This window comes from Palaemon carinicauda, chromosome 28 (genome assembly GCF_036898095.1).
Source record: "Palaemon carinicauda isolate YSFRI2023 chromosome 28, ASM3689809v2, whole genome shotgun sequence".
Taxonomy (NCBI): Eukaryota; Metazoa; Arthropoda; class Malacostraca; order Decapoda; family Palaemonidae; genus Palaemon; species Palaemon carinicauda.
The window spans coordinates 79,331,398-79,346,397 of NC_090752.1; the positions used below are offsets into that span (position 1 = coordinate 79,331,398).

The following is a 15,000-nucleotide window of genomic DNA, read 5'->3' on the forward strand; positions in this document are numbered from 1 at the left end:
TATTTATATATATATATTTATATATATATATATATATATATATATATATATATATATATATATATATATATATATATATATATATATATAGAGAGAGAGAGAGAGAGAGAGAGAGAGAGAGAGAGAGAGAGAGAGAGAGAGAGAGAGAGAGAGAGAGAGAGAGAGAGTAGACAATAATTTTCCTTTCAAGAAACATTTACCCACTAGGCGGTACTCATCCAATATTCCAATTTTTAGGAACGTTTTAGGATAAAGTTGCTAGTTCGTGGAAGAAAATACATTAGGGATTTTTGTAATTCTGTAAGATTATGTTTGAATATAACGTGTGCTTAATGTTACAGTTTGTATAAGAAGATATAAAAAGAAACATTTCATATTATACATCCATACTTTACAACGTTAAGTTGTTTCCCCGAGTAGAGGATGGTTTACTAGAAGAACCTGACATCTATTATTGTCTCATTGATTTCCTATCGGCTGAAAGTAAAATTACCCTAATCCAAATCGTCATCGTCATTAACAGTCTTAAACACAGTCAAAACTTCCCAAGATGTTAAAGTTTCTCCTTCCTTTTGACCAGTAATTTCTATCATCTCATTTTCTTTCAGCCCAAACTCTGAAATTGTACATCTGACCGACGATCTGTTGTTCTCTTCAAACTATGTTATCATTATCATTTCCCAATTCTTCATCCCAATATTTTTAACTTCGTCAAATTTATACATTTCTGGTCATTATCTAAGTTTGCCTTAATTCACCAGTCCATCTCCACTTGCATCTTTTATTTTCAGATTCATTTTGTTTTTATCCAATACAGACGATTTTCATTTGAAAAATTCTACCAAGTTAGAGAGGGAAAGTTTAATATGTAGGAAGTTCAAGAGTCCGTATCAGATAGATCTGCTCGACGAGGCTTGTGAGGGGATCGAAGTGACATACTTGACTCCTCTGTGTCCATACACAAAGCGGCATCCTTGTGTATACCCATAAAAGGGATGTTGCTGCAGATGTTTCCTGCGTATTGAGTTCAAAAGTCCTTGATTCAACGATAATTGAAGGATGAGTGTCGCAAGCATATATACCTTTTGTTTCTTCCCCTTTCTTAGGGCTCATAATTTTCTAGAGATAAATTATATATATTCACCTGTATATATATATATATATATATATATATATATATATATATATATATATATATATATATATATATATATATATATATATATATATACATATATGTGTATATATAAGTACACACACACATATATATATATGTATATATATATACAATTTTATATAATGTAGGTGTGTGAGTTCGTGCACTAATGTTTATGTGTTATTACGCTTAAAATTATGAATATATTGATAAATGAATGCACGCTGATATGAGATTGTAAAAGAGGTCACTTACATTATGGTACCACTTGACCTGGTAAACATCCGGGTTGGCATTGATGTGGCACTCAAAGTAGACGTCGTCCCCCTCCTTGATAGTGCCGGGGTCAAGAGTGCTGCCCATTTGCAAGGTAACCACTGGTTTATCTGTGGAGGAAAGTTAAATTTTTGTTACTCTTAAGCTGGCCACGAAATACTACTACATTCCAGAAGCGATGTGGTCATTCGAATCAAGGAAGTTCAATCGGCTGATATTAATACTGTTACCACGATACACTTTTCAAATGATAGCCATTTTTATACATATCCTGCTGCAAAATAATTCTCTTTTTCTTAGCATTTACAACAGATAATTCACTGGGATGCAGGCTATATTCTGTAAGTAGGCATTGATACCGCCAGACGCGTAGGTATATCAAATGGAAATTCAATAACATGTTAACAAGCTCCTTTCGTTCTAAAATAAACAGAATCACATGAAATGAATTCTTTCTTCCTACGTATGGATATTCGGTTACAACAGACAGTGTTACAATATATAGATAGAAGGAGTTATACAGAACGTTAATTAAAAAAACTTATGATTCTCATGTATATCATGCATAGGCTATTATTAAAAAAAAATAAACGGAAAACAGTGCAACACCTTTGAAAAATGAACCACAAGTTAGTATCAACAGGTCACAGATCCCCAAGTAATCTCCGTCTAACGTAGAAGTAGGAAATATTTGGTTGTCAAAGGGGAGGAGCTTATGGAGAGCTGTTTACATAAAGGAAATTTATGCAGCTGTACTGAATATGATATTCATGGTGATGTCTCCCTCTATTATACCTAGTAGTTTACACCACAACATTGAAAAAGACTTGATTGGCTTTAGTACTTCAGTCTTATTGGTGGCATCCATGTCTTTTCTCTTTTCAATTTCCTTCCAAGGCTAATATATATATATATATATATATATATATATATATATATATATATATATATGTATGTATATATATATATATATATATATATATATATAGATATATATATATATATACACACATGATTTTTAATTGCTAAGCTACAACCCTAGTTGGAAAAGCAGGATGCTATAAGCCCAGAGGCCTCAACAGGGAAAATAGCCCAGTAGGGAAAGGAAACAAAGAAAAAGAAAATTTATTATGAACAGTAACACCATTAAAATAAATATTTCCTATATAAACTATAAAAACTTTAACAAAAAAGAAGAGAAATTAGATAGAATAGTGTGCCCTAGTGTACCCTCAATCAAGAGAACTCAAACCCAAGACAGTGGAAGACCATGGTACAGAGGCCATGACTTTGATTTTGGAGTATCCTTCTCCTAGAAGAGCTGCTTACCATAGCTAAAGAGTCTCTTCTAACCTTTCCAAAAGGAAAGTAGCCACTGAACAATTACAGTGCTCTAGGTAACCCCTTGGGTGAAGAAGAATTGTTTGGTAATGTCAGTGTTGTCAGGCGTATGAGGAAAGAGGAGATTTTGTAAAGAATAGGCCAGACTATTCGGTGTATGTGTAGGCAAATGGAAAGAACCGTAACCGGAGAGAAGGAAACAACATAGTAATGACTGCCCAGGCAAAGGACCCCATAACTCTCTAGCGGTATTATCTCATCGGGTGGCTGGTGCCCTGGTCAATCTACTACCTATATATATATATATATATATATATATATATATATATATATATATATATAGTACTACTAGAGAGTTATTGGGTCCTTCAGCTGACCAGACAGTATTACATTGCATTCTTCTTTCTGGTTATGGTACTACTCGAGAGTTATTGGGTCCTTCAGCTGACCTGACAGTATTACATTGCATTCTTCTTTCTGGTTATGGCTTATTTTACTTTACTTTTACATACATCGCATAGTATGGCCCAATCGTTCCATATTCTCTTTTTTCCTCATACTCCTGACAACACTGAGATTACCAAACAATTCTTCTCCTTTCAAGAGGTTATCTACTGTACTGTATTTGTTCAGTGGCTACTTTCGTATTGGTAAGGGTAGAAGAGACTCTTTAGCTATGATAAGCAACTCTTCTAGGAGAAGCACACTCCAGTATCAAACCATTATTCTCTAGTCTTTGGTAGTGCCATAGCCTTCTGTATCATGGTCTTCCAATATTTTGGTGTAGAGTTCTCTTGTTTAAGCGTACACTCAGGTACACTATCTTATTTCTTTTCCTCCTTTTGTTTTGAGGATTTTATAGTTTATAGAGGAAAGGCTTATCTTGATGTTGTTACTGTTCTTGAAATATTTTAACTGTTCATTACTTGTAGTTTATTTATTTACTTATTTCTTTCCCTCACTGGCTATTGTCCCCGTTGGAGCCCTTGGGTTTATAGCATCATACTTTTCCAACTATGGTTGTAGTTTAGCAAGTAATGATAATAATAATAATAATAATAATGATAATAATAATAATAATATATGTGTGTACAGTATGTGACACAGACACACACAAACACACACACGCACCTATATTCATATATATATATATATATATATATATATATATATATATATATATATATATATATATATCTTTCTTCGTGGCCAAGTGGCTTAGTCACTGTCTATACAAGCTTGCCGACCAGGGTTCGATTCCCGGCCGGAGCCAAGCTCTTGTCTTTGTGTGATTTCGCCTGGGGCTCTGATCCCGAGGTCGTTAAGAGAATCAAGACATTAATGTATCAAAAATATATATGGCTTATTTGAATATATATATATATATATATATATATATATATATATATATGTATATATATGTATATATATATTTATATATATATATATATATATATATATATATATATATATATATATATATATATAATGTTCTTGAAAGGAAACGCTAGAAGACAAAAAGAAAAAACGTGATTGGAGCTAGTAGTGTGATGTTACCAATAAGAAGAAAGTACTAAATCTAATCAAGTCTTTTTCAATTTAAAATTTTTGGCTATAATACATATTTCATGTTAAAATGTATTAGTAGTTGTAATTTTTACACACACACACACACACATATATATATATGTATATATATATATATATATATATGTATATATTTATATATATATATATATATATATATATATATATATATATATATATATATATATATATATATATATATATATATATATATAAAATATATATATATATATATATTGGCCTAGAAAGTCATATTTTTGTATCAGCCAGTCTGACTAATTACCAAGCAAAGTTACTTGCCAACCAGAAAATTAACTAGCCAAAATGTGTCTTGATATCAGTGAATTCCACTTTGGTAAAAATTATACAAAAACTATGTATTATACAATTGTTCATAACTAATATGCATTCATTTCAACAGTATTTTGATACTGTTCATTAAAGAAAATAAAACTTATCAGAACATCACAATCAAATGGATAATAATCAATGTAATGTGAAACTTTTGAAATGAGTACTAAATAAAAAACAATATAATAGATCACCAGAATGAATTCAATAGAATGCTTTGTATTTAAATGGGAAGTCATGTAAATTTAATGTTGCTGTAAACATGCACTAATTAAAAATGATATTTTCTTCACTGAGTACTTCACATTTCACTAGAAACTGACTAGACAACAATGCATTTCAATATTTGAAAATATAGTTGTGCTCTTAAGAATCCCAATATAGCATAATTTAAAGAAATATTCAGCACCGAAAATATAATATAATGATTAGTTGAGCAATATTTTGTATAAAAGACGAGTAAATTATTCATGTACATCAATCACTTCAACAACAGATCTGAGTTAGACTCGGACAGAACAACTTTTTCTCTTTTCTCAATGGGCGCATGTGTTGGCCTCATTTGTGACAATGCAATGAATTCTACAGATGGATAGTCTCAGTTGGGTTATATGTAGACACACTAGGAAGATGCAGCTTGATTAACATCAGATCTGAAAGAGTATTTGGTTTTAGACAACTCCTCCAATCACTTTTAATTGTCTTTGTCACACTGAAGCTGAGTGGGCAAGAACCCAAATCATTTAGTGACAGGATATTCTTAAAGGAGAAGCTATGCTTTAGATGCACCTCAGCCCATGTCAACTTCTGTATCATTGTAGATCTGTAGCAAATATATTTAATAAATATTTCCATATCAAATGCCATAAGCTGCTTATCTTTTCTACCGACCTAAGTCGCTTTTTCGCCGTGTCAGGTGACGCCTTAACACCTTTCAGGAAATTCTACATCACAAAGCTGTTTTGACAGTTGAAGATGTCAACAAAAAGACGTGCTTATATGGACGACGATATAGTCAGGAGTATTGAAATCTGCTTCTCATATCAAGTGAGAGTAAATGGGATTCAACGAGATGCGTCATATACATGAGCAGTGGTAATAAAATCAACGATACATTTGTCTTTTAAACATCTGACCACCTTCCTGTTTGGCGGCTTGGTTAGCGCTGTGTTTAAATGTCCGCTTTTTAATTTTCCAAGTAACAAGCCTGCCTCTTTTGAGAATATATTTTCAAACAGGTGACCTGGGTGGCTGGTAACTGATCTAACTCGCCAAATGAGAAATTAAGTCGCCTCGGGCGATCGGACTACTGCGAGTTTCGAACCATGAGATATATATATATATATATATATATATATATATATATATATATATATATATATATATACATATATATATATATATATATATATATATATATATATATATTATTACTAACTAACGTTACTTTCATACATAAAGAAACAACAGAAAATGTAACCTGATATTGAATTCGAGTTTAAGAATGATGTATATTCACTGGAAATTCTGATTTATGATGTATGATTCGAACCTATACCTCAGAGTCGAAGCAATAATAACAGATCAAGCTCATTGGTTGAGTCTACTGTTGGAACTTTTCCGAATTGGAGGCATATGTTCGAATCCTGGCTGAACCAGACACGATTACCATAAAAGGAATTTCCAGTAGATATTTGTTACTAAGGTCGAATTCGATACTAAGTTTCATATATCTATCTATCTATCTATCTATCTATTTATCTATCTATCTATCTATCTATCTATCTATATATATATATATATATATATATATATATATATATATATATATATATACTGTATATATATATATATATATATATATATATATATATATATATATACAGTATTTTTGCATATATGTGTATATATGTATATATGTATATATATACACACATATATATATGTATATATATATATATATATATATATATATCTATATATATATATATATATATATATATATATATATATATATATATATATATACACACGCATATAATAGAAGTGTTTGTGAATATTTGTGGTGTGTCTCATAAAATTTAATGCACTCATTCTACAGTACATTATACCGTAAATTGACCTGTTCAAATTGAAATAAAAAAGACCATTGTATGATGTAATCAAGAGGTGGAATATTCAAAAGTAAAAGCTCACAGCGACCTGAGACTCACAGTGAATATTAAGCTTAATCCCATCTTCTTTGGACGAATGGGCGATGAGCTTGTTCTCCGCTCGACAGGTCAGGTACTTCCCGTTGTCTGTCATCTCGGCTCTGTACTTGAGGATGGAGGTGGTGACATTTCCGTCAGTTGTTGTCTGTAGGGGAAAATATAAAGGCTTGAAGAGGCAATCCAACGATATAAAGCTGAAATAAGGAGGGAAGTAGGTTTTAATTTTCTGGCAGTGTAAGCAACAGCAGGTTTCTTACTTTTTATTTAAAAAAGAAAAAAAAACGGTTGAGGAGAAGTATTGTAAGTATTGTAGTCTTGCCTCTTTGTGCGTGCGTGCGTGTGTGTGTGTAGAGAGAGAGAGAGAGAGAGAGAGAGAGAGAGAGAGAGAGAGAGAGAGAGAGTAAAGTGTATGTGTGTGTAAGGGTATGGATGAAAGCTATTTTAGTTTGGGTTGTTGTAATATAAGCACAAGGCCTCTCCTTAGATGGGGTAAAGAGATTTCTGGCTTCTATTTCATAGACAGAATTTGGAAAGGCAGTTTTACCTTTCGGGGAGGGGGGGGGGGGATGATGTCTTATAGCAGGAGGGGCCTGCATTCATACTTTTCGTGTTAATTGATACAGTGTTGAAAAGTGGCCTTACTATTGTATACTAAGAAAGAGAAGCTAGTGCTGTTTTCCTACTTTTACATCTTAGAGAGAGAGAGAGAGAGAGAGAGAGAGAGAGAGAGAGAGAGAGAGAGAGAGAGAGAGAGAGAGAGAGAGAGAGTCCTGCATTCGACACAGTAGCAGATGAAAGTAGTATATAGATAGAGTTTTACAATCCATTGGCAGGTAATAAGTTTGCACTCTACTACGAGATAATGATGTTGGAGAAGGGTTTCAATTTTCTGTCCCCATCAGACGACAGTAGATGCGATGACTTACCGTCATGACGGCATCGTTCAGAGGCTGAGTACCTCCTTTCCACCAGCTAATGACGGCCGAGGGTCTGGAACCCCAAGCTTTGCACACTAACTCGTAGTCGGTGTTGGCACTGAGCGAGCCACTCCCAGAGGTCACGCTGACGTTCACCGGCTGAACTGTGGGGAGAGAAGAAGATGGAATCACTGTCTTACATTCGATGGTTAATAAATAGTCATTTGGATTTACCTAGTGTGAAATATATACTTTTTACAAGTCCTATTTACTCTTTAATATCCAAATTATTTCTTGTAGCTGGTGCTAAAATAACTAACAGAAAATAAAAAATTTTAAACGAGTTATATTGGATATTTTTAGTTTATTGAATATTGCAAAACTTTTACAATGGTTTTGACTGCAAAAATAAAATTAATTGTATTATTAATAACTTATTTTATCCTATATGAAAACTTACCGCAAAAACAAAATGTTTAACATTCATTTTTCTCTGCATAAACCAGGTAACCTATGAACAATTATATGATTCTATTTTCATTACAAAACAACTTGAAAAAAAAATTGATGAGTAATCTATGGATTTACAAAACGACTTAAATAAAGCTATTAATTCTAACGAGAGTGATCAAATCCTCCCAATATGAACAACCCATCGCTGACCTTTGTATCCAATAAATTATTTATTATTAATATTTCGTTTTAAAAGAATACGATCTGCACGTATATATGCATGTTTATTTTTATCTTTCTACGTATTCTCTCTAGATTTTTTTTTTAATCTCCGTATAGTTATTCCAAATAATAATTATAATGAAATAACAGTAATGAAAACAACAAGATTAATGATATACCTACATGTACTAACGAATAAAAATTGCCCTTCAAATACACAGAAATGCCCAATGATTCCCTTATATTGAGAAATCCTTCTCGTAGCGGTAGAATTCTGCTGATCCAGAGGCAGCTGAATCTTTGTTTGTGGTCTGTTCATTAACTATAGTCTATGGTAAGAGAAGCTAAGAATGGACACAGATAGATGTCTTTTTCATTTAGAGTATTTAGGATATAAACAGCTTTATTTTTTTCCTTTTTCTATTTGTAGAGATAATGTTAGGTGTAGATATGGTATCTTGGAAGGCCAGTCTTAAGTATCAAAAAAAGCCTGTGTGATGTCTAGAGCTGTATTTCACATAGCAGTTCATCGCTTTTTTGATTCGTTAAACGTAAAATTATAAACATACCAATTTCACTGGAAAATTATAATGGCAACTTGGAAAAATCCACGGATTATTTGCTGAAATGGCTTTATTCACTTATCAATCAAGGTTTATATGTTTTCGATGACAGCAGCATCAGTAGCACTAACCCCTTCGTACCCCCAAACCCCTCGGTACCCCCTTCATTACCCCACCGAGCTTCAATTCCATCCAGTTGTCCTGAAGATTCAATGAGCATCCAGTCCTTCGTAATCCGCTTAAAATAAACTTGGTTTGGCCGAACAATAATCCAATAATGATTTGAATTTCAAAATAGCATTTCACTCTCCATTACGGATATTAGGTATATCACGTTCGTGCAATAATATCGCATCCAGTAAGTATAAAAAAAAATATGGCGTTAGGATGTCTGTGTATTGGCTGGTTGGACCGTAGGTGGTGATTGCCAGTACTGCAGGTCCATTCTCCGATTCGTATTGGAATGTGAACATTTATCATTTTCACCTGATGAGAAAGGTTCGCAAACATATATTTAAGTGTTTTTATAGCTACGGCCACCATGACGAGGCCAAAAACTTATATAACAAGATTGCACTTTAAGGAGTTCCCATATTTGAGGAAAAGAAAGGAGAGAGGAAATAAAAGAGAAAGGAGTAAAACTGATTAGTCATGTCTAACATCAATCTACAATAATAAATGGCTAAATAATTACATGAATATAATCATGTAACGGTACTTTAGTGTGTTGAAAACGGAAGGAGTAAAAAGGAGGACAAAGAAAGGACAAGGTATTAATGCTGAGAATGATGTCAAGTTTTGAGGAGGACTTTAATTCTTTGGTCACAAACTCGCGTAGGTAAACAGATATTGACATAGATTCTCCAGGAGTGTAATATCTATGGCTAATAATATTATTATCACTCATTATTACCACCCAAGTTTTAGACCTAATTGGTAAAGCAGAATGCTACTTTCCCAATGGCTCCAACAAGGAAAAACACAGTGCGGAAGGGAAATAGAGAAGTAACAAATAAACTATCAGTGAGAAATGATATAAATTTTAAACTATATTAAGATTAGTAACAACGTCAAGTAGATAAGTTACATATAAATTGAGACTTTTGTCAACCTGATCAACAGAAAAGCATTTACAATTCTGAATTTCTGAAGTGCTACTGATTTAATTAGGAAGATAATTCCACAATCTAGTTACAGTTGGAATAAACGTTTTAGACAACTGTGTAGCATTGAGCCTTATAGGGGAGAAGGCATCACTGTTAGAATTAACAGCTCACTTAGTGCTACGTACATAATGGTACAGTCGAGGAACACCTAAATACAAAGGATGGTCAGAATTATGAAAAATCTTATGCATCAATCAGATCATGGATAAGGAAATTTAATTGCAGTAAGTATTTGTCCACCAAATTAAGACAAGAGTCAACAGATGAACACTAGGCAAGAGAACAATATTAAAAACATGACAAAATGGAAGAATGAAAAAAATCGTCAGGGCAGATTGATGTCAAAAGTCTTAAGCAACTTCACCAATATGCTAAGTTTTTTTTTTTTTTTGTGGATTTGAAAAAAAAATAACCTGGTTTATTTCTCAAAAGTTAATTTGCAATCAAATAGTAAATCTAGAATTTTTAATGAGATGTACATTGTTAAAGAAGCATTGCCAATGCAAAGATCGGTATGTTGAGAAGCCACTATCCTCTATCTACATATTATACCCTATTTTCAGTTTTGTTAGGGTTCAACTTAATCCCCATTAATCATAGAACTAGTAATTATGATAATAATGATTACAAAACAGCACTTGGAATCACCAAAAATTAATTGGGTGGAACGATGAGAGAGTAATAATAATAATAATAATAATGATAATGATGATGATAATAATGATAATGATAATAATCAGAATAATAATAATAGTAATAATATTAATGTAATTTTATTTTAAGTCAAAGTCATTATTTATTTCAAAATCTAATGATGTTTATAACAAGAAGAAAAGAAGGATTATTAGAGTTTTAGTCTTTAAAATTTTCCTTGTTCTGGATGTATTTTAATTATGATTTAATCGCCCTTCTCTCACAAAAAATAATTAGCATTAAAAGAACCTTTAAACAATAACCTAAAGATTAATATCAAAATCACAAAAAATAACTTCGAAACCCTTTATGCGTTTACAGTTTTCATTTCAATGTAAATAACTCCAATTCAATAGAGGGAAATAAATGAACGCTTATTGGACATTTGAAATTTATGAGGCGCCATCTGCAAACAACAATATGAACCTCGTTCATATATTATTCAAATATAAATTAACATGCAGGGCAGCGATGAAATTAGTTTTCAATATCGTATACGCAGTACGCGTTTTTCTGCTTTTCCCTTTCAGGTGGTCCATCGGTCAATCCACTTCCACTGATTAGCAATATCAGGCCAGTTTTAGTGTCCTTTTCGAAAGGTATTTATTATCTAAAGTTATTTTTGTTTCTTTGGATGAGAGATTTTTATTAGTGTTTCTCCATACCATGAAGTTTTTTCTATTATTTCTCTCTTATTCTCTCTACAAGAATCACACACACACGCATATATATATATATATATATATATATATATATATATATATATATATATGAATATTTACTTCACAAAGTTTGGATTGGAATCAGCACAAAAGATAGGTGGAATAGTTCCTAATTAAGATCAAGGAAAGCAATTAGAAAAGACCAGAAACTTAATAAAGAAAAGATTGGACATGGTGGTAAACACTCCAAGAGAGATAAAATAGAATTAGCAGAACTATCCAAAACAATCAACAAAAGAAAACTCCAAGACATTCGTAAACACAATCAGACCTAAATTGAAGAATCGCTAAAGAAAGGAAGAAGCATCAAATAGATGAAAAGAAGGCTTGGAAAAGGGCGCCAACAGATATTTGCTTTAATGGATGATAATGGAAAGATTATCAACAAAAGAGATGGAGTAATAAAATAGCAGAGGATTTCTATACAATTCTATTCAATATTGATATAAGAAATAATTTTGCCTTATATAGAATTAAACGCTTGATTTGGTACCAAAAGTGACGGTAGGAGAAGTAATGAAAGAGTTAAAATTCATGAAAAAGGCAAAACAGCAGAAGATGGCCTAGCAATTACTTTAATATTGGAAGGAAAGAATTTCATAGCGATAAAATCGCTGAACTGTACACTAAAAGTCTACACGAATCCTCTATACCTACAGCTTGGAAAAACTTCATTACATTAATTCAGAAAAAATGAAGATGCAAAAGATCTGAAAATTTTCGCGTAATTAGTTTACTCTCCGTAAGTAATATATAAAATATTTACTTAGATTATATTAGGCTGAATAGAAGGACGGCTAGACTTTAATCAACCAATAGATCAGGCATGTTTTAGAAGCAGGTAATCAAGAGCTGTCTATATTCACGTATTAACCAGCTAATGGAAAAATCAACAGATTAAGACAGACCACTATGTATTGCATTTATAGACTGTGAGGAAACTTTTGATTCTGTTAAAATTTCAGTGAAAATTATATCACTGTAAAAATAAGGAATAGCTGAATCTTATGTTAAAGTACATGAAGATATCTCTTATAGGAAAGTACAGTAATCCTAAAACTACATAAAGATAGTGAAAAAATTCCGATTGAGAAAGGAGTTAGTCAGCGAGACCCCATTTCTCCCAAATTATTCACAGCATGCCTAGAAATCCTTACTCAAGAAATTGGATTCGGAAAATGTAGGAATTAACATTAATTTGGCATACCTTAATAACTTAAGATTTGCAGATGACATAGTTGTATTTAGTAAATAATGGGAGGAATTTCAAAAGATGATAAAAGAATTGAATAGACAAAGCAGAAATGTAGAATTGAAAATGAATATAAGTGAAAAAAGATAATGTTCAATGAAAATGCAGACAGCAAATAAGCGTTATGGACGATCTTCTCGAGATTGTTAATGAATATACATACTTAGGACAGTGTTTTTCCAGGACATGAGACCGAAATATAGATAATGGCAGCTTTTTTTTTTTCTATTCTTTTTGGATGTGGGATTTTGAATTTTATAGTAATCATGTTTCCTGAGGTGCAGAATTAACTAATGTATTTTTTCTGACGTTTATAAATTATCAACTATACAGATGACGTCACTTGAAATTCTCAGTTCAGAATTTTTCTGTAATAGAATGAATTATATGTCGTTTGTATAAAAAACGAACAGTTTTTTTTAACAATGAAAAAATGCATATAACTAACATACATTTGTTTATAACCAGTAAATATATAATTTCAAAATATAACTGAAATGATATCATAATCTTTCAACATAATTTGATTTCAAACGAAAGGGGAAATATTTTGATTCATCGAAATAGTAATCGTATTTTCTGTTTCCTCTTAATTTTTTTTTTCTTTTTTTATCTCGTAGAATGAAAAATGGATGAGGATTGAGTTTTATATAACGTCAAAATACTCATAAAATAATTCATCGGTATTTAAACTTGTCATATTTCTCTTAAATTTAATTCCACTTAGAATCCAAGATAAAAATATTCTATCGTTAATATATATCGATATCACACTTCTAAATGATTCTTGATTCCGATTTATCGATATTTCGGTAAATCAAAAATCCTTAATCCAAGGAGAAGTCATTTTTTTTTTTTTTCCATTTAAGGCAGATTGAATTCTTTATACGGTTGTCTAACTTCAAGAAAAGAAATTTATTGATTTGACAAATAATTTAAGAATTTATAAATATCACTTCAATTTTTCACTGAAAGAATCACTCATTTTGATATCTGAATTAGTTGCACCGTGCTCTTGTTCCATGGCTGCACATTCACTGCTGCACAAACTTTTTTAAAAATTTCATGTTGCAGCAGTAATAACTTTTCAACAACTGGCAATGCGATGATAAATCCGGCATTTTAAATTCAAATATGGCCGTTCACCGATGCTTTCCTGCTGTATATATTTATTTCTGCGCTTTGTATTCAAATATTCGCATAGCCTCCATTTATTCTCCCGATGAAGTCCAATGACCTGTATTCCCTGCCCATGAGCGCTTTAGCATAAACATAAGGGATAATGGACTGGATATATTTAGCTTAACTGTTCCTCACTATGATATCACATTGGAATTTTAGTCAATAATAACATAGGCAATAGTATATTCCTCTTCATTGTACGCCACTAAAAATTATGATATATATTTTACAAGTTTTTATTATCCTTGAAAAAATTTATATTCTCTCGCCGGTATCTAGGAAGTTCATTTACATTAAGGGTTTTTTAGTCGATTTCATTAAGATAAAACCCTATAGTGAATTTGCAAACAAACCTATTAAATACACCAAATTTGGATATCAGGAAAGTAAATTTCTACCTTCCATAAGGATCGAACCGAGAACTCTCAATTAAATCCTTATTTTCCAAAAAAGTTACACTAAACCTAATTTGATCTTCGGTTCCCCCCCCCAAAAAAAAACAATTTCGCGCTGACTAATTTTTTAATGAAATGTAAGTCTCTGTTACTGCCATCCTCTTTAAGTCAAAGGCTATTTTCAGAGAGAGAGAAAAAAAAAATCGTTTGTGAAAAGATAAGAATAATAAAATGGAATCATTTTAGCTTTGTAAACCTGTACATTGATAAAGTGAATCTCGCCACCATTTAGGTTTTTTTTTTTTCTGACGCCTTTCCTTTTAACTGGAAAAAGTTTATTGATGAAAAGAACCGAAAGATGAAATAAATACCTAAAGCTGAATTATTCCATATCTCTTATTCCTACCGCCAGAGCTACAGTATTTTGAATTTAGCACCACAACGGAGTATCGCGTGGTCGCAGTTTATTCTATAATATCCGCCAGGAGTAATTTTCTAAAATGTCCGTCCC

The 15,000-nt window shown here is 31.8% G+C and overlaps 1 protein-coding gene across 1 annotated transcript in view; it reads right to left on the minus strand.

The window, feature by feature from the left end:
• Positions 1-15,000, minus strand: part of LOC137621901 (uncharacterized) — a 341,038-nt gene that overhangs the window by 96,765 nt on the left and 229,273 nt on the right. The window contains exons 5-7 of the mRNA XM_068352405.1: positions 7,851-8,005; positions 6,925-7,069; positions 1,412-1,542 (exon numbers count right to left, since the gene is read on the minus strand). Coding sequence (XP_068208506.1) covers positions 1,412-1,542; positions 6,925-7,069; positions 7,851-8,005 — 431 coding nt within the window. The remainder of the gene's footprint in view (positions 1-1,411; positions 1,543-6,924; positions 7,070-7,850; positions 8,006-15,000) is intronic.